Here is a 22,415-nt window from a genome sequence, read left to right as displayed (position 1 = left end):
CTACCTTCGTTCGTTCCTTCCTTCCTTCTTCTCTTTTTCCTTCCTTCCTTCCTTCCTTCCTTCCTTCCTTCCTTCCTTCCTTCCTTCCCCCTCCATCCTTTCTTCCTTCCTTCTTTTCTCTCTTTCCTCTCTTCATTTCCATTTCAGTGTGGTCAGTTTTCCCATTTTTCCTCCATATTCCCTTCCCATCACAAACGCATTTTCTATTTTCTTTCATGCTTTTCTATTTTCTTTTCAGTTTTGTTAAGATGCTTTTCCTCCTTCACTTCTTTTCTGAATTCTGCTAACTCACATTTTACTTCTTCCTGTTGTCTTTCTGTATATTCCCTGAGTCCTAAACCACTGATTTAGATCTGACTTCAAAAGTAATCTCTTCATTTTTTTTTTATAGTCTGTAACAAAATATTTGGTCATACTTTTTATATGCTCCATAGCAAGATTCTTCTGGTGTGTTTCTTCATCTGTAGATAAATTCTGATGCTCTTTCCCAATTTCTTTCTTAGAGTGTACTGAATTTCTTGTGCGCAATCCTTTTTAAAAGAAAAAAAAAAAACACCTTCATCCTTGAATTAACTTTCTTTTCTTGGACCAGGATTTGTTGGGTTGAGAAGTATGGAGTAGCCTTCTAGGTGCTCTCTTCTCTGCTATCACAGAGACAGACTGCTTCCTATAACTCTGGCTCCTATTTGTTATTTTTTGCACAGCCCACTTCCTCTGTTTCTCTAGACAAGACATGGACCTGCTCATGTACCCAATCTTCAGTGTTTCACACAAGGACTACAGCTTTTCCAAAACAGGGTGGCCACTCATCTTCTTTTTTCCTATGTTATTGCTGTGTGTTTCCTGCTGAGATTTCTTGCTCATTTCTGAATATTTTCTTTACTTCCTTCACATGGCTGTCATCTTACTTGTTTATGGTAATTGGTGTATGATCCAGGAGTTATCATTCTCTTCTTTTAAAAGAAATTTCCAGGAGGAGATCGTTAACCATCCTGATATATGCACCAGGTTTCACTTTTTAGGTTGATTTTCTCACTATACAATATGAAATGAGTTCTGTCTTAAAATTAGTGCACACACAGGTGAAAAAAGTCCAAGAAAATTAGGAAAGAAGCACCCAACAGAATTAGAAGTACCACTGCCACTGGCTCTTACAGGGATGGGAGTAGTGCCTGTTCTCACTAACTGGACTAGAAAATCTCAGATATGAGCATTGGGTAAGGTACATACATTCTATGTAGAAAGCTCTTGCTTTAGTAGTGGCAAACAAGTATGCTTAGACTGAGCATTGTTTCATTCTTGCTTAATAAATTTTAAAAGAGAGATATGGAAAGATCTATTTCCAGGAAACCTAACTGCATCTCAGAACAAAACTTAAGATTTGTAGGAACACAAATATATCCAGTACCCACAAAAGTAAAATTCATCCAATCTAAAATTATCAGGCTTGGGGCATCTAGGTGGCTCAGTCAGTTAAGGGTCTGACTTCGGCTCAGGTCACGATCTTGTGGTTTGTGGGCTCAAGCCCCACATTGGGCTCTGTGCTGACAGCTCAGAGCCTGAAGCCTGCTTCAGATTCTCTGTCTCCCTCTCTCTCTCTCTCTCTGTCCCTCCCCTGCTTGTACTGTCTCTCTCTCTCTCCAAAATGAAAATAAAAATAAAAATAAAACATTAAAATAATCAGGCTTTAAAGAAGCAGGAAAGCATGACCAATACTGAGGAGGAAAATCAATTAATCAAAATTGGCCAAGCACTGACCCATATTTTAGAACACACATCAAAAGATTGATTATAACTGTATTCTGTATGTTCAAAAAGTTAAGTTGAGGCATGCAAGATACAAAAAAAAGGCCCAAACTAAAGTCTTAGAGGTAAAAATGACAGTGAATATGATTAATTACAAATTAGACATTGCAGAAGAAAATATTAGTGAATTTGAAGACGGCAATAAAAATTATCCATTTGAAACACAGAAGGGAAGAGGAGAATTTAGAACAGACAGAGCTTCAGAGAGCTGTGGGACAACTGTGTGCATTCTCATATATGCATAACTGCAGTCCTTGAAGGAACAGAGAGAGAGCGAACAAAAAATTATATTTGACAAAGTAACAACCACAGATTTTACAAATTTGATGAAAATAATAAACTCATAGTCTCCCCAAACTCAATGGACTCCAAGCATAAGAAACATGAAAAAAAATCACATCAAGGTACACTGTAAATAAACTGAATGAAACTAGCAATAGAGAAGAAAATCTTAAAAGCATATACAACAAAAAGATACCTGATGTATGGAGGATAAGGACTTTTTTTTTTGTTATTAAAAAATGCAAGAAGACAGTTGATCAACAGCTTTTGAGAAATAAAAGGGGTGGGGGCAAATCCTCCCAACCTAGAATTCTATACCCGGGAAAAAACAGGCTTCAAAAATAAACTTGAGGGGTGCCTGGGTGGCTCAGTCGGTTAAGCGTCTGAGTTTGGCCGAGGTCATGATCTTGGTTTGTGAGTTCGAGCCCCGCGTCGGGCTCTGTGCTGACAGCTCGGAGCCTGGAGCCTGCTTCGGATTCTGTGTGTGTCTCTCTCTCTCTCTGCCCCTCCCCAGCTCAGGCTCACACTCTGTCTCTGTCAAAAATAAATAAACTAAAAAAAAAAAAACTTGAAAAAAAAAGGAACTCATCACAAGTAGAGTGTGTGCTATCAGAAACGTTAAAGAAAGCCTTTAAGACAGAACAAAAATGATAGCAGATGAGATAGCTGTTTAAATAAAAATAGCATGAATGCAAAGTGGGAATTGCAACATATGCAAAAGTTGAATGTATGATGATAGCAACAGCACAAAGGTTGGGAGGGATGAAATTAAATTTGCATACTATACTTGAAGCCAGTCAGAGATATATTAAAGATGTAGACTATAAATTCTAGGGTAACCGCCTAAATAAGGAAAAAGTTATAGCTAACACAGATTGAATGGGATGATAGTTAATCCATTTAGTTAATCCAAAAGAAGGCAGAAAATAAAAAAGAGTAGGACAAATAGAAAACAAGATGATGGACTTGAATATACATATATTAAGTATTATATTAAATTTAAATGGTGTAAATATCCTCATTAAAAGCAAATGGTAAGATTGGTAATTTGCCTGTTCTTCCAGGTTATATAAATGTTAATATTACTATTTGTTTATATAATGAATATTTACTTTTTTTGCTATTCCAAGAGGACACAACATTTGGTGCTGGGGATACTGCCTCAAAGAGCCTGTTGATAGTCCCCTCCCCACATAACCCTTACAATCTGAACAGAGTGTAATAATTGCTTGGGCGGAAGAGATCGATTCTCTGCACACCTGGAACTAACAGTGCTTTAAGAATTAACACAATGACCATAGCTTGTACTGTTTTAACTAGAATGATGGATAATCTCCCACACCTGCTACAATATAATGTTTCTACTTACAATTGGCCATTTGTAATTAAGAATGGAGCGGCATCTGTGGGTCTCCTGCCAAACCCACTTCTTCGCATTTATCATTTTCCAATTTTATCCCCCCGTTAGGCCAGTGGTTCTCAACTAGGGCCAGTTTTGCTCCCAGGGGACATTTGCCAATGTCCGGAAATATTTTTGGTTGTCACAACAGGGGTGGGGTACTACTGGCACCGAGTGAGTAGAGGCCAGGGATGCTACTAAACATTCTATATCAAGTAGGGCAGCTCCCCTCCCCCTATAACAAAGACTCGCCTGGCCCCCAAAGTCAATACTGCCTTAGTTGAGAAATCCTGAACTTAATGACCATTTCATCCCAGTTTGCCCAGGACTCCCCAAGTTTTAGCACCGAAAGTCTTGCATCTCAGGAAACTCCCTAGTCTCAGTTACACTGTAAAGATTGATCACCCTACTTCCTACCTACTAATATTAGAAAAGCAGTCTCTATTCAAACAGTTGTTCCTTTCGGTATGAACATCAGTCTCATATTATATTGTAATAAAAATCGTAATCCACATGAACATGCATTGAGCACATTTTGTCCAATACAATTGGCTTATAGAGTTTCGGTAAATTGTTGAACTTTAAACAGCTGGTTATGGTGGAATTAGGACTATAAAAACAAAGTCTATCTTGAGTATAGTGAGCCTATTTCTGCTTTGGAAGATTGAAAATATTTTCTCTACACTGTGCCAACCTCATAACATAGCTTATAGTTATAATGATGATTGTCAAAATTATGAATCAAACACAATTACATGTAATATAACTATGGCTTTCATTTTCTGAGTTGTTGCTGGTTACAACTGTACTACATCAGACTGGAGCTGGTATAAAGAGTACAATTTTCTTATAAAAAGTATGGAATTTGAAACCAAAGATATTTGAGTCTAACTTGATATGTGATCTGGGTAAGTTCTGAATTCCATGGGGAGAATGCATAAATTAAATGAGGTAATTTTTCTAAAGTCCCTTGTATAATGCTTATGTCAGAGCAATTCCCTAAGTGGTTGCTGTAATGATCAATATGAGGAAATTGATTGAAATGGCATAGATTAGTTTACTCATGGCATTTTCATTGGCAGAGACAGAGAAAGGAAGAGAGACAATGTGAATATCATAACAGTTGAGCCTAATATAATGAGAAGGCATTGAAGCCAGAAAGGATTTAAGGAAACTCAGCTTAGTTACATAGATACTGAATGGAAATGTAACATTTATCTTCTATAAGATGTGGGAAATAATGCTCTTTACTGAATATGGTAAAGATTATAATAGCATAGAATAAACATCCCAAACAACTTCCCATTTCTTTAATAAAAGATAAAATAGGCCTATTCTTAAAATAACATTTCCAAAACATTAGAACAGGCTGAAAATCACATACTCCACTGAGAAAACTACTTTGAGTGGCAAAAATTCAGTGATGGAAATGAAATATTTATTTTGCCTTCATTAGCAGATAGCCAATGAAACAGGTGCAGTTCTATTTTCTGTTATTGTATGAGGGAAGGCATGGCTCCTGATGTAAAGATACATTTAGAACTGCAATGTAATTAAAATGACTCTAAATTACAATGTACTGAAGGTAACCTCTAAATAGACAGGTGTGGGTAATAGACAGGTGGGTTTGTTTTGTTTAGAGTAACAGTGTGCTTAACTTAAGGGGGAAAAATTAGATGTCTGTAACTCTGTGATGAATGAAATGACATTTGGGAGGAAGAGGCACAAAAGAAAGGGGATTGATTGTGTAAGAATTACCATCACCCAGCTGGGTATTTTCCTTGGTAAAAGTAAAATTAAACTCTCCTTCCTCAAACAAGATTGGCTCACATTAGCGGTGAACAACAGATGGACCAAGTGTATGATATAAAAGTAAGGAGGCATGCCAGGAGAGGTCAATTCAAAGTCAACAGAATTTTTGTTGTTGAGAGCTCAGGGAAGAAGGGCGGCCAGGAATTAAACTGAAAGGGTATTCCTTTGTGTTTGGGAAGATGTACCCATATATTCCTTCCCTTTTTCTCTCACATTCTTTCTCCCCCTTGGTTGGATTTCGAGACAATCTGACGACTTCCTCCTCTTTCCTTTTCATACTGGTTACAGCAAGAAGCAATAAAGAATCTGCAAATCAAACAGGTGGATTTGAGAAATGAGAGAGTAGTTCTGAAATGACAATTCTTTCTGCTACTGAGGTTTATAGAATTTGAGACACGAGGCAACACACCTGGATCCACTGCTACAGTAATGGTTGAGGAAAATGAGTAGGGATACATGGGGTCATTTGGGTATCATACAGGGAGGGCCAATAATATTGTGAAACTACCAGCAGGAAGTCTCATAAAATGACAGGCAGCTACAATGGCAGGGGCAGATACAAGTTTTGTGGGGCTTGACGTTTCTATAATTTGAGGAGCTCTTTATACAAAATGAAGTACAAAAATGAATATTAAAAGGAAAAAAAATGACAACTACGGGAACTGTGGAGACTGAGCAATTCATTTAGCATTTCCTTAGACAACTCCCAGAAATTCACACCCAGCAGTGCTTGCTGATTACAACCTCGCCTTCCCCTTTGCACCTACAATGCTCTTAAATTCCCAGAGCACACAGGGGCCCTTGCCAATCAAGGCAGGTCATTAAGCTTCATTGGAAGAATCCCTTGCCTTCAGGAACTTCCCGCTGTAGCTTATTTTGTCTTGCTTGAGAAGCCTAAAATTACCCTGAAACCTAAATAACAGAAATTTTCCAACTGATGCTTTTCATTTCACTGTAAGAACTAAAAAACCTCACACACCTATCCCCTTTCTGGACCTCGGCCGCACAGCTTGCATCGGTGTTGGGTGTTACAGGTACCGGGACGTTGTCCAGCTGGCCCTCGGGCTCCACACCACGTTGCTCTCCCGGCGCCGGAGCCCCCTGGGACCGCACTGCGGGCGCGGCTGGGAGTTGGGGGCGGGCTGCACGCGGGAGGGAGAGCACCGGCCGCGCCTCCTGCTGATTGGCCCGGCCCTGCCCGTGGAGGCGGGCTCTCCCCCGCGTTCGCCCGGCCCGGGGTGGCTATATTGGCACCGTTCCTGCTAGGTCGGCTCGCTTCCTCGCGTGGATCTGGACCCAGGGAGAAGGCGTCTGAGGGCAGTGCGGGCTCAGGGAGCGGAGCGAGGCTGCCGAGAGCGAGCCGGGAGCTGTGGGGCTGCAGTGCGATGAAGCAGCGGCTCAGGGAGCGGAGGCTGGCGGTGTGGCGAGACGGTCCGGCCCGGGGCCGGGACTGCTGCTCCGGAGGCTGCTGAAGGCGCCGCGGCGGCCGGCGCAGAGCACGGCGGGCGAGAGGGAGGAGAGGCTGCGGAGCGCGGGGAAGCCGGGCTGGGCGGCCGGCGGCTCGGGTTGGCCTCCCCGGTTGGGATCCCCCGGGTGGAACCATGCGGGTGGCCAAGTGGCTGACGGGGCTGCTCTACCAGCTCTCGCTGTTCATCACCAGATCTTGGGAAATTCACTTGCACCCCAGGCAAGGTAAGGTCACCGCCGGGCGCCTTCAGCAGCGGGGTGGGGGCGAGGTGGGGTGGGTGGCCCAGCCCCGTTGTGAGGATTGTGGTCCTGCAGGGGCTCGCGGGACTCCCGGATCAGCCAGCCCCAAGCATCCTGAGAGGTTGCGGCTGCTCCGGGTTTCGAGGAATTGTGCGCGCCGGGCACCGTGTCCCTCCCGGGTCCACGCGGTGGGGGCGCTTGGGGGCAGAGAGGCGCGTGCGCCCGCAGGGCACCAGTGGGCTGTTGGGAAGCAGAAAGGGATGGGAGAAGGAGTGGGTTGTTCAGGGCCGGGCGTGTCAGGGTCCTTGCTTGGGAAGGTTGGAGCGAGTCGGGGGTGTGGGAAAGCGGAGCACGTGTGTTCGTGTGTGCGCGCGCGCTCGCCAGCGTGTGTGCATTTGTCGTGCCCCTGGTGTATCTGGACCTGGGACGTTTGGTTGAAGTCTGGGGTTGGGACGTTGGTAACGCGCGGGGGCTCAGGGGCCATATTTCTGTGGTTGTAGAAGCCCTGGTAAGGACGCTGACCTCCTACGAAGTGGTGACCCCCGCGCGGGTCAATGAGTTTGGCGAAGTGTTTCCTCAGAGCCACCACTTCAGCCGGAGGAAGCGCAGCTCGGAGGCCCTGGAGCCCCCGCCATTCAGGACCCACTACCGAATCAGCGCCTACGGGCAGCTCTTCCAGCTGAACCTGAGCGCGGACGCGGCCTTTCTGGCCGCTGGCTACACCGAGGTGCACCTGGGAGCTCCCGCGCGCGGGGCCGAGGAGCGCAGCGTGGTGGCCCCAGATCTACGCCACTGCTTCTATCGAGGCCAGGTCAATGCTCGGGCGGATCATACGGCGGTCTTCAGCCTCTGTGGAGGCCTGGTAAGTGTCCTCTGGCCCCTTGGTATTTTTCTGGGGACCCAGGTAAGGGCTGTGTTCAGAGAGTCAGTCGTCATTGGGTTTTCCCCGAATCGATGGTGACCTGAGAGGTCAGAATGGGTTAGCAGAGGGATTAACACCCAGATGAACCCAAGCTGAGGCCACCCCTTCCTGCCATGGGGGAGAGGCATTTGGAAGATCTGTAGTCTCTACCTGCTGGGCAAAAATTGACCCTTTCCGCAAAGGTGGGCGACTCCTGAAGTGTCAGATGTTGAGCTAGTGAGTCAGGGAGTGGACCTATGGGGCCTGTGCCACATGTGAAATGTCTCTTCCAACAGGGCAGGTGATACCACTCACACACGAATTTCGGACCACTTACTGAAGCTGACTCCCCTGAATTTACTTAAATCTCCTTGAATTTAGAAGGAAATGAAAATGAATATATGTAAAACGAAAAGAATTCGAAAAGCTGGCTTTTTTTTTTTTAAAGTATGGGGGTGGCCATAGAGGCTGAATCTGCCTGGTGTCTAAATTTCACATATTTGATAGGGTATCTACAGAGACGTGGTGCCAGTAAATGAGAAATGATCATTAGAGTGACGGGAGTAAGATTTTTGTGTAAAAGGAAAAACCTTATTGTGGAGGGAGGAAATAAAAATAATGGGTTCTTTGTGTTCCTCTCCCTTGAAGGCAGAGGTCCTAACCTCTCCACTCCCAACGATGAACTTCTTCAGCAGGACCTTTTCTGAGCATAACTTTACATGTGTAAAACGTTAATTAGCTTCCTTTTTAAATACTAACAGTAGTCAAAATGTTACAAATACAGTTTATGGTTTCACAATAAATACTTCATCAACCCAGCAATCTTATTGGGGCGGGGTCTATTCACTACTGTAGTGGCAAGAAGAATAAACTGGATAGCTACATAACTGATACAAAGGTATCCTTTTATTGGTAACAAAGTCACAATGTCTGTGGTTCTACCTATGATCAAAATGAATTAAGTATCAGGGGGTAGTGAAAATAGGTCTAACACTTAACTGTCCAAGTTTGAAACTCCAGGTTTCAATAGTTTTGTTAAAATAAACCGACTTCATTAACTCTGATTAAAGACAAGTTCAAGAAGAAACAACTAGGAATTTAGTTACTGGATTCTAGCATTCAAATGTAATGCTTCCTCTCAGGTTAATTGACCAAGGATGTCTTCTTGAGTGTGAGTATTGGTCTTGACTAAGTAAATTTTGGAAGATCTACTTGCTGTTTTTCATGTTACTTTGGCCTTGTGTTTACATGGAATGTCTTGAACAATTTCCTTTTCTGCTGTATCTAAATAGAAAGCTTGAAACATCAGAATGGCAGAAACACACTAATATTTACACAGCCACCTATATATCAAAGGAAAGAAAAATATTCCTTCCTAGAACCTCTCAATGTGTAACTGGTCTGGAAAATTCTAGATTTACTACCACAATTTGTCATGGTTAATGTTTTCTTGATTTAGTATTTCATGGCATGGAAAAACATTCCAGATGGGAAACATTATTAGGAGTGATGTTTCTGTTCATGTTGATTCATAATGCTGGTGTAGTTCAAATTATTATTCAATTTCCCCTTTTTGAAATCAAACAGTTGGAAATGTTTTTAGGTCTTCACTAGAGTTATCCTCGCCTGTAACTATGCCAATTTGGATATAGTTGTCTAAGTTCTGACTTATGTATATTTACTTTGCTTTTGAAAATGTATTGATATTCTCAGACTTTAACTTTTTAAAAACTGTATACCTATGTAAGTGTTTTAATTTTTATAAGGCTGCATTGAGGACATCAGTCATGGTAGAGCAAGAACTTCGAGTGATGGAGCAAATATCAGCTAAGAATCTTTTAATTGGTCATGATCCAATTACTAAAAGTCCAAGTTACTAAGAGAAGTGGCATTTGTCGGTTTTTGGTATTTCCACTGGAGCCTATATCAGCCGTATACGTACGACCCATAGGAGCCATATACGTACTACCCGTAGATCTTGCTACCCCAACTCCATTAACTTCCTTTAGGTTGATGGTGTCAAATAACTGAACTCCTGGTAGGTTCTATAGTCCATTTGTCACTATAACCAGTTCTTCATAGTCTCAGATGAGTGTTTAGACTTGAATAATGTGGTACCCACAACCTGGACCAGTTGAAGTGTTTAAAGATCAACTTTGATACAATGCCTGTGAAATTAATACTAATCTTCTGGCCCTGCTCCTTCTTGCTTCCTGACTGGTCTTTGTATGTGACTGTGATCTAGCTTTGACTTGTCCATTAACCACTGAGGTTGAAATTTACTGAGGGATTGTTGTTAGAGCTAGTCTTAAGTTCTTTTACTAGTTTGTTTTTGTTGCTTTAAGTTTGCTTTTAATTATAAATGGATGTTGTACTTTCCTTAAATATCTTGAAATGAGTATCTGATTTCCTCACTTTATTGCTAATGTGTATTGTCTTTACATTGCTAGGCTCAAACATACATGGACTGACAAAAATGGACCCCATACAGGAGTGTTCATTCTGACATCATTGTTTGGGAAGAAGGTGGAGAGATGGCCTTCTAGTTCCTCTGTGCCTTAGTTGTTTTGCCTCTTGTACCATCAGTGTAATTCGAGATCTGAACTTGGGGCAGCCTCTGCTCAGTCGAGTCTAATGGACTCCCCTCCTGGGCTCACTGCTGCTGTGTATCCCTGTGAGCTGTGGCTGTAGCCCTTACTCTGTGTCGGACTGCTGCATTGTGCAGCCCTTATCACTTTGCTTCTGCTGCTGTACCTTCCCTATGTAATGTGGTTTGGTGATGGCTGTTGGTGATCTTCGACTCCTCTAAGTGTCTGAAATCCTCCATGGTATTTGAAATTCAAGGGAGACTTAGTTCTTCCCTTTGCTAAATTCTACTACATCCCTAACTTTGTGAAGGGTGTGTGCAGGAGGAGGGATCCCTTTTGGAGGGTCTCTTCCCTGAATCCCACTTAACCTGCTGAAACTCTACTTTTGGCAGTCCCCTTAAACTAACATGCCTTTGTCTCTAGGATCTACATCCTCAGTGGAGAAGTTGGCGCATGCACATCTTTGCATCTGTTTCTTTGGCCTCCAGTCACCCTTTTTTTTCCCTGGGTGAAGAAATCTGTAAAGTTCCTTTCCACATCTTGTTTAGTTGATGAGTTCTCTTTCCATCTTCTTACTTGAGGTAGCCTCTACCCTTTCTACGGTGACTATCGAGGAAGGAGATGAAAACCAAAGTGTTTCCAAAATATCTCTCTATATGGAGCTGCTTACAAAAAATTGACACCTCAGCATGAATCCCATTTAGTGGACTGCTAGTGCTGGATTAACCCCAAACAGGTGAACTTTAATTCGTATGTGGTTAATTTTTTCCCCATTATTCCGAAGTCTTCATATTTATATCTTTCACTAAATCACTATGCCTGAGCTAGTACTTAGTGGCTTTTTTTATTTTGAGAGGGAGGGTATGAGCAGGGGAGGGGCAGAGAAAGGTTCCCAAGCAGGCTCTGTGCTCCCCATGGAGCTCGACTGCAGGCTTGATCCCGTGATCTTGGGAAAATGACCTGAGGCAAAATCAAGAGAGAGACGCTGAGTGAGCCATCCAGGTGCTCTTTAGTTTTAACTGTTTGGGACCCAAGAATCAGGAGCACAGGGTCTGCCAGAAGTCTTTTTCATGTGTGTGTCACTTGTGCTTTTCTGTAACTTATTTAATCCAGTGACGAACTGTCACAGAATGTACGGTTACCAGGCCTTAATACTCCTATTTTCAACTCTAAGCCTTGCTCTTATGGTCCTATTCTCTATCTTCTCATAATGTTAGCACCCTTGCCAAAGTAGAGATCAGTATTTACTAAGCTGAACTTTTGGTATATACTGGTCAGGATGGCACATGTAAATTACATACAGGCTTTTCCTAACAGCCCCTGGGGCGACCAGTCCTCTATTACCCAGTGGGTTCCCTTCTTCCCAAGGCCCTCGGGGACTAACCTTACTGCCTAGACTGTTAACTTCACTATTTGTTGGTGGGATTTGAAGCAATGCAGTCGTCTTGGTTGAAAGAAACTGTTTCCAGATGTCCTAAAACCAGACCCTGCATCTGGCTTCTACAGTGTTCTCCTACAGTAACTTGCAGTGGTGCTGGGTACTTATTTGAAGTTTCTCATAACCATTCTGCAGTGTGTCAAGCACTATATATATATATAATTCATAAGGACCTCTCAGTTATTCAAATACTCCATCAAATACGCTATCAGGGAGAATTTCTTGTATCTCTTATGTGAATATTCTGTTAGTTTTGGTCCTCCAAGAAATGGGTGACAAGACGGGATTGTGTGACTAAGCATTTTATGTAGGGGAAGTGCCTATGTTAGAGAAAATAAGGAACTCTGAAATGGAGGAGGAGAATGTTGGGTAGAAGCATCCAAGGCTACTGGGGAATCTAAGCAAGGTTCGGTGAAGCTTGCCTGAAGCCGAATTGGGCTGAAAGAGGAGTCCCATGCCCCCTAAGGAGGGGTATACCCTCAGTATCCTTGCCACACTCCGTTACTGAATGGGAGTATCACTTGAGAGATGGCTGGGGTGCAAACTAGGATGGGTTTCAAAAGCTAGTGGCTGGGACCCTTGGCCGGTTATGCTTCGCATGTTCAGGGCCATCCTATACTGCCACCAGGCACACAAACCCAAAGTCTGATGCTGTTGAGAGGAGTGCAGGACGTGTACTGTGTGAACTCGGAGAAAGGAGTAAGAGCATGGAGACCTGTGCTGGAAAAGGCCTCTCCACTGGACTTTAAGAGGGATAACTCCATGTGGATCTGGAAATTCAAGGGCAGCTCCTGGCCCTGTGCAGCTGGAAAATAGGGTGGATTGGGAGATGAGGCTAAGGGAGACATCACATTAAAGCGTGGACTTGTGAAAGCATGAGGCTTGAGCTGTGGTGGTGGGGGGGTTTGATGTGTTGGGAGGGTCCTCTCCTTATGCAACGCTGTGCAGGGTACCAGGGATGGCAGTGAGTCACTGAAAGGACCACTCTTGCAGTCTATGGGAGGGGAAGAAAAGTCACTTAATGTGGTTGCAGCAATGAAGGGAAAGAGTAGGTGCCTGTGTGAGGTATGCTAATGTAGACTAGTGGTTCTCAACTGAGGTCAGGCTTGCTTTTAATTCTTATAAAACTGTCAAGTTAGTTAGCTTACAGTGTATACAGTGTAGTCTTGGCTTCGGGAGTAGATTCCCATGATTCATCACTTAGATACAACACCCAGTGCTCATCCCTCCACCCTCAGTTTGTTTTCTGTATTTAAGAGTCTCTTATGGTTTGCTTCCCTCTGTAACTTTTTTTTTTTTCTTTTCCTTCATGGTCTTCTGTTATGTTTTCACTCCTGTGTGGAAGTTGAGAAGCTTCTTTCTCTGACTTCTTTCACTTAGCATAATATTCTCCAGTTCCATCCACGTTGCTGGAAATGGCAAGATTTCATTTTCATTGGCAAGTAGTATTTGTGTGTGTCCACATCTTCTTTATCCCTTCATCAGTTGATGGACTCTTGGGCTCTTTCCATAATTTTGCTATTGATAGCACTGTGAAAACATGAATCAGCACTCCTGTATCCTTTGGATAAATTTGAGCGGTGCTGTTGCTGGGTTGTAGGGTAATTTTGTTTTTAATTTTTTGAGAACCTCCACACCATTTTCCAGAGTGGCTGCACCAGTTTGCATTCCCACCAACAGTGCAAGAGGGTTCCCGTTTCTCCACATCCTCGCCAACATCTGTTCTTTCCTGAGTTGTTAATTTTAGGTACTCTGAGAGGTGTGAGATGGTATCTCAATGTAGTTTTGATTTGTATTTCCCTAATGAGCATCTTTTCATGTGTCCATTAGCCATTTGGATATCTTTGGAAAAATGTTTATTCCCATCTGCCCATTTCCAATAATCCAATAACTTCCCAATAATCCAAACAACTGGGTTATTTGTTTGGATGTAAAGTTTGGGGAGTTCTTTATAGATCTTGGATACAAAACCTTCATCTGATATGTCATTTGCAAATCTCTTCTCCCATTCCATTGGTTGCCTTTTAGTTTTCTTGATTGATTCCTTTGCTGTTCAGAAGCTTTATCTTAATCATGTAAGTGGGGGCATTTTTCTCTTGTGTGATCTTTGGTGATGTTTGGAGACCATTTTTGCTGTTACGGTTGTGGGGGAGGGTGGTATAGGGAAAGCTATTAGCATTTTGTGGCCAGAGGACAGTGATACGGCAAAACTTCTCCCAATGCATAGAACAACCCCCTTCACAAACCATCAAAATGTTAGTGTTGAAGTTGAACAGCCTTATAAGAGGACACATTTGAATTTTGCACCCTAAAAGACCAAAATGATTTTGATGACTTAAATGACTGCATGATCCTGTAACCATTAACCAAGAAAGCTAATGACAGAATAGGTGGCAAGGAAGAGATAATTATTCTAGAAACAGGTGTTTGGTTCTAGAATAGGTTTATAATAGTTGAACTTGAATTTACTCTTGGTCTAGAATGTTCTTTATCTTAAACTCATCGTTCTTCAGATCAATTTTAAGCCTTTTCCCTGATTTTCTCTAGACCAAGCTGACCAGGCCTGCCTTTATTCCACTACTGGATTCCTCCTTATGTATCATATATCGAATTGTAGCTGCTGACTCTTCTGTAGACTTTAAGTGCAGGGATGATGATTGTAGCACCCAATGGAGAACACAGAAATGCTCAGGTGAAAGAGCTAAAGCAGCTTTTAACATGTGCAAAGTAATTACACTAGTTCATTACATCAGTCCTAAATGCAAGGAAATTTTTAGCAATTTGTTGAAGTACTTGAACATACTTTAAAAAGTTGTGCATAGGTTAAAAGATAACTAAGTTGTGTTTTTCATATGGGTTTATATTGCACTCTTGTTATGGGAGGCTTTATTTCTGTTTTGCTTATACTTCCTGTTTTCCATAAAATATACTTAAGCTATCCAAGAAGGTATTTATTACATACTAGCCACTGTTAGATATTGGTGGTAATGTCAGTACAAGAGTGTTAAACTTCTTCAAATATTCATGAGCGACATAAATGCTGTATCAGCACAGTAATAGCATGAAGACCTACTGGCTCTTGACTGCCTTAGTCCCAAAGTGACACACTACCGTTGACATTATGCTAATGCCTGACTTGACGTAGATGAAAAGGGCTGGGAGATGAGGGGCAGTGATAGGACAAGGAGGAGGATAGAATATATGCTAGTTGTCACCACCAATCTTGGCCACGGGCTGCCCTTCTTTTGGCCAAATATCCACTTGTCCTTTTCTTCTTGCACAGCAAGCCTACCTCTCTCATCTACAATGAGACCACCTGTTGGGGGCACAGTCTTCATCCCCAACCCAATATGCAGCATGACTGTGACCCTAATCTTAAACTTCCTACAGGAAAAAGAGAAACCTGATTTATAGCCATTTTGGACAACTTCTGAGGAGGGATTGTGGAGCCTTGCTACCTTGGCAGGAGAGCTCTTTAATCACCTTCTTGCATTCCTCTTTCTGGACAGCCAAGTCACCAAGGCCCCTGGTTCTGTTCTCTGGGTGGGTCTTGCCCATCGCTTCATGGCCACATCTAAGATTCTGGGAGGATGCTGTCTGGGGGGGTGGAGATGGGGTTGGGGCAGGTTTTAGGAATGCTGAGGTAATTGAGGGGCTATGGTTTATGTTACAACTAAAGCAATCGGGGCTTCTTTAGTCCAGGCTCGTGGTTTCTCTGACAGTTTGGTACATAAAAAAAAAAAAAACAAAAAAAACAAAAAAAACAAAAAAAACTTAGCTGACTTCAGACGGCAGATTGAGTTTTGGTAATTACTTCATGTTAATTATCTATGACCGTTGCCAAAGGCATTCACGTTAAATCTGTGAATACCAAGAATATCTTCTAAGGAAAAGTGAAATACTGGATTTTTCCCTTACTGATAAAAGTCCAGCTGTACTAAAGTAGAACAAACTATAATAAATCGTAAACTTTAGGGAAAACTATACCAGGAGACATAAATGAAAAAATGATATATTTTCCTAAATAATTGAAAACTACATATGTTATTTGTAAACTAGACTATAAAAAACATGCTATAAATATGACAGATGGTCTGGCAGGTATATGGCATGTGTCCTAGATGTTACATATATTTTCAAGTAGCATGGACTTAAAACATTTCCATAATCAGTCATGAAGATATTTCCATTATACATCTATAAAACAATTCTGAATGACTTCTTAAAGTTTCTAATTGTTATAATGCCTTTAGGTTTTATGTCTTCAGATATTCCAGTTAGAAGTTGAGAGAGGCTATCCTGAACACTCCCTAGACCTCCCAAAATGTTGACTGTTCTCTACCCTTGTGAGTTCCTAGAATTTCAAAAATCCCCAGTGCCCACAAGAAATACTACAGAATTTCCTTGTTGTTGTTGCTGGGACACCACTTGCACCAGGGTCATTTGGCTATGTAAGGCTTGGGTGGGTGAGTCTGGAGTCCTCCTCTTGATCCTCAAGGGCAAGGATTGGTGAGTGTGGTCTCTTTTCAGAGGAAGTATTGGCAATGCATTTTCCCTTTATTGCCTCCTCCCACTTTTATACTGGAGATCTGGAGTTGCCTTGTGGAATGGGGAGTAATGAATGTTGCCAGAGGAAAAGGACTCCTCTTGAAAGTCTTAGAATTTTCTACTTTAGACAACTGGAGCCAACTAGATCTTCATATTTGAAGTGTGTGTATGTATGATGCTATTTCCTAGGCGTGATCAGTGGTGTTATGAGGAAATGTAACGGAGAAAAACCTGCATCCAATGGAGTAGCTCAAAATAAAAAAATCTGAGTTAATCTTCATGATCTTTTATTACATAATTATACTCTGCCTAGGGGGAAAAAGGGTGGCAGTAATGTGTGCGTGTGCGCGCAGTTTGTTTTTTGACAGAGTGGGCGGGGACAGAGGATCCCAAGTGGTCTCTGCTGACAGCAGAGAGCCCCATGTGGGGTTGGAACTCTTGAACCCTGAGACCAGGAGCTGAATCGAGGTCGGACGCTTAATCGACTGTGCCCCAACATCTGTGTTTTTAGTGGAGAATTTTTTATCCTATTTCAAAACCCATCTTAAAATCACTGATGTTTTAACAATACTGCCTTTCTCAGGAAATTAGGTAGAATTATTTCTATTCTACAAGTTGTGGAATGGAGAGTCCAATATGAAGTGACTTGCTTAAGTTTCTGTAAGTGCAAACACAGATCATCTCCTCCGGCTCTCTTATAAATAGCATTAACCTGATTCTCCTCCAATTTATGAAAAACTACCACCACAAAGACCAAAATACTACCAGTGATCCACCCCTAAAATTAAAACTCAATTTTCTTAATCATTGAGAGCAATTGGTTCCTAAAATTCTTAGAGGCTCTAATTGCCCTACTCAATTGGAATTTATGTTTGAATGTTCTGTACTTGCCAATGCTAATGTGATAACTATAACTGACTTTGGAAAAGTGTCCAGTTTATATTCTACTGGTTTTTTACTATTTAATGAAATCTGAGTACATTATTAGTTGTGGCTACAGTACATGTGTTTGCCATGTATCTGGAAAAAAGTATGTATAAATGGCACAATACGGAGGAACATTTTGGAAAAACAATTACATATATAAAAATACTCTACATAAAAATTTTGACCTATGAGAATAAATTGGAACCAGTTGTATGTATAATTGCTTAATGCTTCTCAATACAGCTTGGTAAAAAGATCGTTGTTCAAGTAACTGGGAAACCCTTGCCCAAGTGAAAACTAGTTTTGCTGCTTTTAATAGTCATAAAAAGAACGTGTTTGGAATTTGATTGGCATTTCTCATGAATCAAATTGCAATGCCCCTCTGCAGACAGGCAGGTTGCTAAAAATATGGCATGATCTAAATAGGATTCCATGAACCACCTGTTTTAAGTCTTCCAATTTCTTACCAGGTTCCTTTCCAAGTTTAAAAGCTTCCTTACAAGCCTTTAGGCAAAGCTCTAATATTTTTACTTGAACAGAAAGTCCCCTGCAGTGGGGTGGGTTATAGAAAACATGATGGGAGTAACATACTTAAGTTCCTCATTGATAAATACAGAGGAGTTACTGTGAGGACAAATGATTCTTTAAGTATTCCTAAAACATAAGGTTTTTGTTGGAGAAAAGCCTTTGAGTTATAAAAGCAATATTCTTACCAGGCTACGGTGTTCTGGTACAACTTAAAAGGAAGTTCTGATGGACTCTGGATAGAGCTATTTTCACTTTTCATGTGGGAATACAAGCTTGACCCCTGTGCAGTGTTTTTGGAACATTATGCTAGAAAAACCCCATTGTCAGATTTTGATCCAAAAAAATTAAAAAATTTCCAAGGTAGAGCTTCAGTATAGCTTTCCCCAGTAGTTTGGCATTCAAAGTAGTTTTGTAGTTGCATTTAGATATGTAATAAGCCACCTCCTGTCTATTTGTATCTTTTACCAAGATACTATCACATTTCCCTTCTTCAGCATGCCTTTTTAAAAAGACAGCAATTTTTCCATGGGCCCATTTATTCACGTTTCAAAAATAGTGTCTTTGTTCCTGATAAGCATAGTTGAAGTTTTTCTGGGAACGCGCAGGGAGCTGAAATTTTGGTATATATTGAAAATAAGTGATCTGTAGTTATCGCTGGAAAACAGGAATTAGAATTAAATATGCTAGTGTATAGACCACTAGAATATCCAAGAAATAGATGAATTCTTAATATATAGCTACATTGTTTGGAACATTAATATACTAGAACTCGATTATCTTTTAAGCCTTTAAAAAAGTGTAATCCTAACCTATTATGTAACTGCCAAAACATTTTACCAGTTAGCACGGAAAGAAAACCAAAGCATGTAAATTTATGACAAGTCCCCTAACCACCATAACTTAATGTTATAGGAAAAAATAAGGGGAGAAAACCAGGTACTTCACCATGTTTCTTACAAAAATGTTCATTTCTATGGATATGTATTGAGTATCTCCTACATCTTAAGCAACGTTTTAGATTTTTGGAACTGTAAGCGTAGTAATGGCTTTATCTTTAAGGAGATGTTGATCTAGTAATAATTGTGTGTGAAGAGAAACTTATAATTGCTATAATCACTTAAATGGCTTTAAGGGATTATTTAAAATTGTGATTTAAATGTTATTTACAATGAGATTTAAAGCAATAGCTTCAGTTATTCTCTAAATAACATATTTATAACTAAGAACTGGAAATGAAGCCTCATTCATCAAGACTGTGCTTATCCTATCCGCGATTCAGTAATTGATCTTTGAATTTGTTCTTCACAGGATTTGCTTAAGTGGAAAATTGCCAAGGTTTTAGATTGTTTAAAATGTTTATTTTGAGAGTGCAAATGTGTGCTCCTGAGCTAGTGGGGAGGAGCAGAGAGAGGGAGAGAGAATCCCAAGCAGGCTCTGGGCTATCAGCATGGAGCTTGATCTCCTGAACTATGACCTTAGCCAAAATCAATAGTCTGATGCTTAACCAACTGAGCCACCCCGGTGTCCTTAAAAATTATGACATTTTAAATGCAGACCAATCCATTTTTTAAATTTTCTTTTAATTTATATGTGAGACTGTGCATGAGCAGGAGAAGGGGCAGACACACACACACACGCACGCACGCACGGAGTTGGAGTCTGAAGCAGGCTCCAGGCTCTGAGCTGTGAGCACAGAGCCCAACGTAGGACTTGAACTCATGATCCATGAGATCATGACCCTGAGCCAAAGTCAGATGCTCAACTGACTGAGCTATGCAGGCGCCCCTAGACCAATATATTTTTGAGTATTGAGATGTGATAAGCACAAGTGCAGCCTGTCCAGCTGTCTAGTTTGCCCTTTGTTGGCACGGCTTCAGCCTCCCTGTTCTGTCACTTGGACCTGCCAAGCTTTTCCCCATTTCTGGGCCTTTGAGTCCCTGCTCCTTCTGGAGGGTTTTCCAAGGCTACCTTGTTTTAGCCTCAGCCTGAAGTGCATCCTTACCCCACTGATTGTCTCCCTGCCTTTGTTTTTTTCTTTAATTTATTTCTAATTTACATCCAGGTTAGCATATAGTGCAATAATTTCAGGAGTAGATTCCAGGATCCATCCCCTATGTATAATACCCAGTGCTCATCCCAACTCATTAAGGCTCTTCCTTACTGCCCCTTGTCCATTTAGTCCATCCCCCTACCTACAGCCCCTCCAGCAACTCTCAGTTCTCTGTATCTGAGTCTCTTAAGTCCCCCTCCTTGTTTTCATATTTATGCTTCCCTTCCCTATGTTCATCTGTTTTGTATCTTAAATTCCATATATGAGTGAAGTCATGATATTTGTCTTTGTCTAATTTCACTTAGCATAATACCCTCTAGTTCCATCCATGTAGTTGCAAATGGCAAGATTTCATTATTTTTGATCACTGAGTAATACTCCATTTTGTGTGTATACATACACACATACATACATATACTACATCTTTATCCATTCATCCATCGATGGACATTTGGGCTCTTACCATACTTTAGCTATTGTTGATAGTGCTGCTATAAACATGGGGGTGCATGTGTCCCTTCGAAACAGCACACCTGTATCCCGTGGATAAATGCCTAGTAGTGCAATTGCTGGGTCATAGGGTAGTTCTATCTTTAACTTTTTGAGGAACCTCCATACTACTTTCCAGAGTTCCCAGCTTTATTTTCTTTGTTTTTCCTACCACCAGGCATAGCATTATTGTCTTTTCCATAGAAGTGTAAATTCTTGGAAGGTAGGGATTTGCATGTTTCCCTCCATCTCTGGCCCCTAGCACTGTGCCTGGCACATAGTAGAGGTATTCATTGAGTATTTGTCAACTAATTTGTAGGGTTTATCAAAACTGGTTTATCATAACTAGTACTGTGTAATGGGTTAAGGCATGAACTGTGAAGCCAAACCATCTGGGTTACGTCTTATTAGATATAAGACTTGGATAAGTTAACCTTTTGTTCCTCATTTGTCCTTACTAGAAAGTGGGGATAATATAACTTGAGAGTTACTGTTAGGTTGAAATAAATCCTATAGGTATATACTGGGATTAGGTATTAATATTACAAATGCCTACTTCCAAACTAGAGAAAGGGGTCTATAAAAGCTGACCACTTGAGGGCTGCTTTTCACTCTTAACTACCAATGGATACGAGCCCTCCTCACACACCTTGCTGACTGCCTATCACTGACTACCTACCACTGCCACCAACTCCTCCCTTGCTGATGTAAAGATCTTAGCGGCACAAAGATCTGATCTTTCAGAGTTACTGCGTTGACTCTCGTCCCTCTTCCCACTTCTCTTCAAACCCTTTAATAATTTGCCAATGGAACCCTTCCCAGAATGTTTTAAAGCCCCTGCACAAAACTATATTGAAAGATAGTTATCAAGATATTAAAAAGCTATGTAAGTGTTTACTTATGCATTAAATATCTAATAACTAAATATTGAGTATCAACCTATTGTGAGATCTCAAACCTCTTCGAACATGATGAAAAATCGGCTTGCCATCGGCAATATCACTGGGATTTGTTGCCTATGTTCCCACTTGAAGAAAATGCTAATTTTAGTTACAGGTTCATGATCATAAGGATGTAATTTTTCTCATTTGTTTATGGTGAGGCTTTCCTGATTAAAACCTCCCTGCATGCAATAGTCTCCATGTTCTACCTCCAGCCTGTGTCCTAATTTCTGTTCTACCTCAGCTTAACAGAAACTGAGGGAATCATAGTTTTAATGGTTGAACAAATACTCTGCGCTATGCCTACTCTGTCAGATACTGTATTAGACCATGGAGATTCAGAGCTCAGGTCTCTGCCTACATGAAGCCTCTTGTCTAGTGAGGGAGAATAATTATAAAAAATACACGAAGATAACATGTAATGTTCTGAGGAGATCAAACAGTATCCTATAAAGAAGTAATATACCTTCACCTGTACTATTTCTAATCCTTAGTTTCTTGACTAGCACCCAGGCAAACAAATGTTCAGTGTTTCTCTTTATTACACAAATGGTTGTGAACTATACATCTTGGTGTAGTATTTTGCTTTAAATAATCGGAGGCCTTTTCATATCACTACATGCAATGTTTACTTTTTGCCTGTAACCACAATATATCCCATTGTGTGGCTGTACCATAGTTTACGTACATGTCAGAGGTCTTGGAATTAGGTCCTGTATCTTGCTGTTAAGAACAATGCTATGGTTAATAACTTTGTTACTTCATATATTTGGAAATGCAGATCGGTCATAGAAATTTTCAGAAGGGGAATTGCTGCCTCAAAAAGCAAATGCATTTGTAATGGTGTTAGATATCACCAAACTGCTTTGTATTGTGATTGCAGTAATCTACCTTCTAACAGTAATGTATGAAGGTATCTGTTTTTTCAGACACATTTGAAGTATGTTATAAAAAGCTTACATTTTTACCAATTTCCTAGTTGAAAATGGCTTCTCGCTA

The 22,415-nt window shown here is 41.2% G+C and overlaps 1 protein-coding gene across 1 annotated transcript in view; it reads left to right on the top strand.

Moving 5' to 3' along the window:
• Window positions 1-6,900: 6,900 nt before the first annotated feature.
• ADAMTS20 (ADAM metallopeptidase with thrombospondin type 1 motif 20) overlaps window positions 6,901-22,415 on the top strand; it is a 171,295-nt gene continuing 155,780 nt past the window's right edge. The window contains exons 1-2 of the mRNA XM_042990808.1: window positions 6,901-6,991; window positions 7,507-7,868. Coding sequence (XP_042846742.1) covers window positions 6,901-6,991; window positions 7,507-7,868 — 453 coding nt within the window. The remainder of the gene's footprint in view (window positions 6,992-7,506; window positions 7,869-22,415) is intronic.

The sequence above is a fragment of the Panthera tigris genome, chromosome B4, assembly GCF_018350195.1.
Source record: "Panthera tigris isolate Pti1 chromosome B4, P.tigris_Pti1_mat1.1, whole genome shotgun sequence".
Lineage (NCBI taxonomy): Eukaryota > Metazoa > Chordata > Mammalia > Carnivora > Felidae > Panthera > Panthera tigris.
Note: the sequence above shows the minus strand (reverse complement) of the source record. Positions and strands in the feature narration are given on the sequence as shown.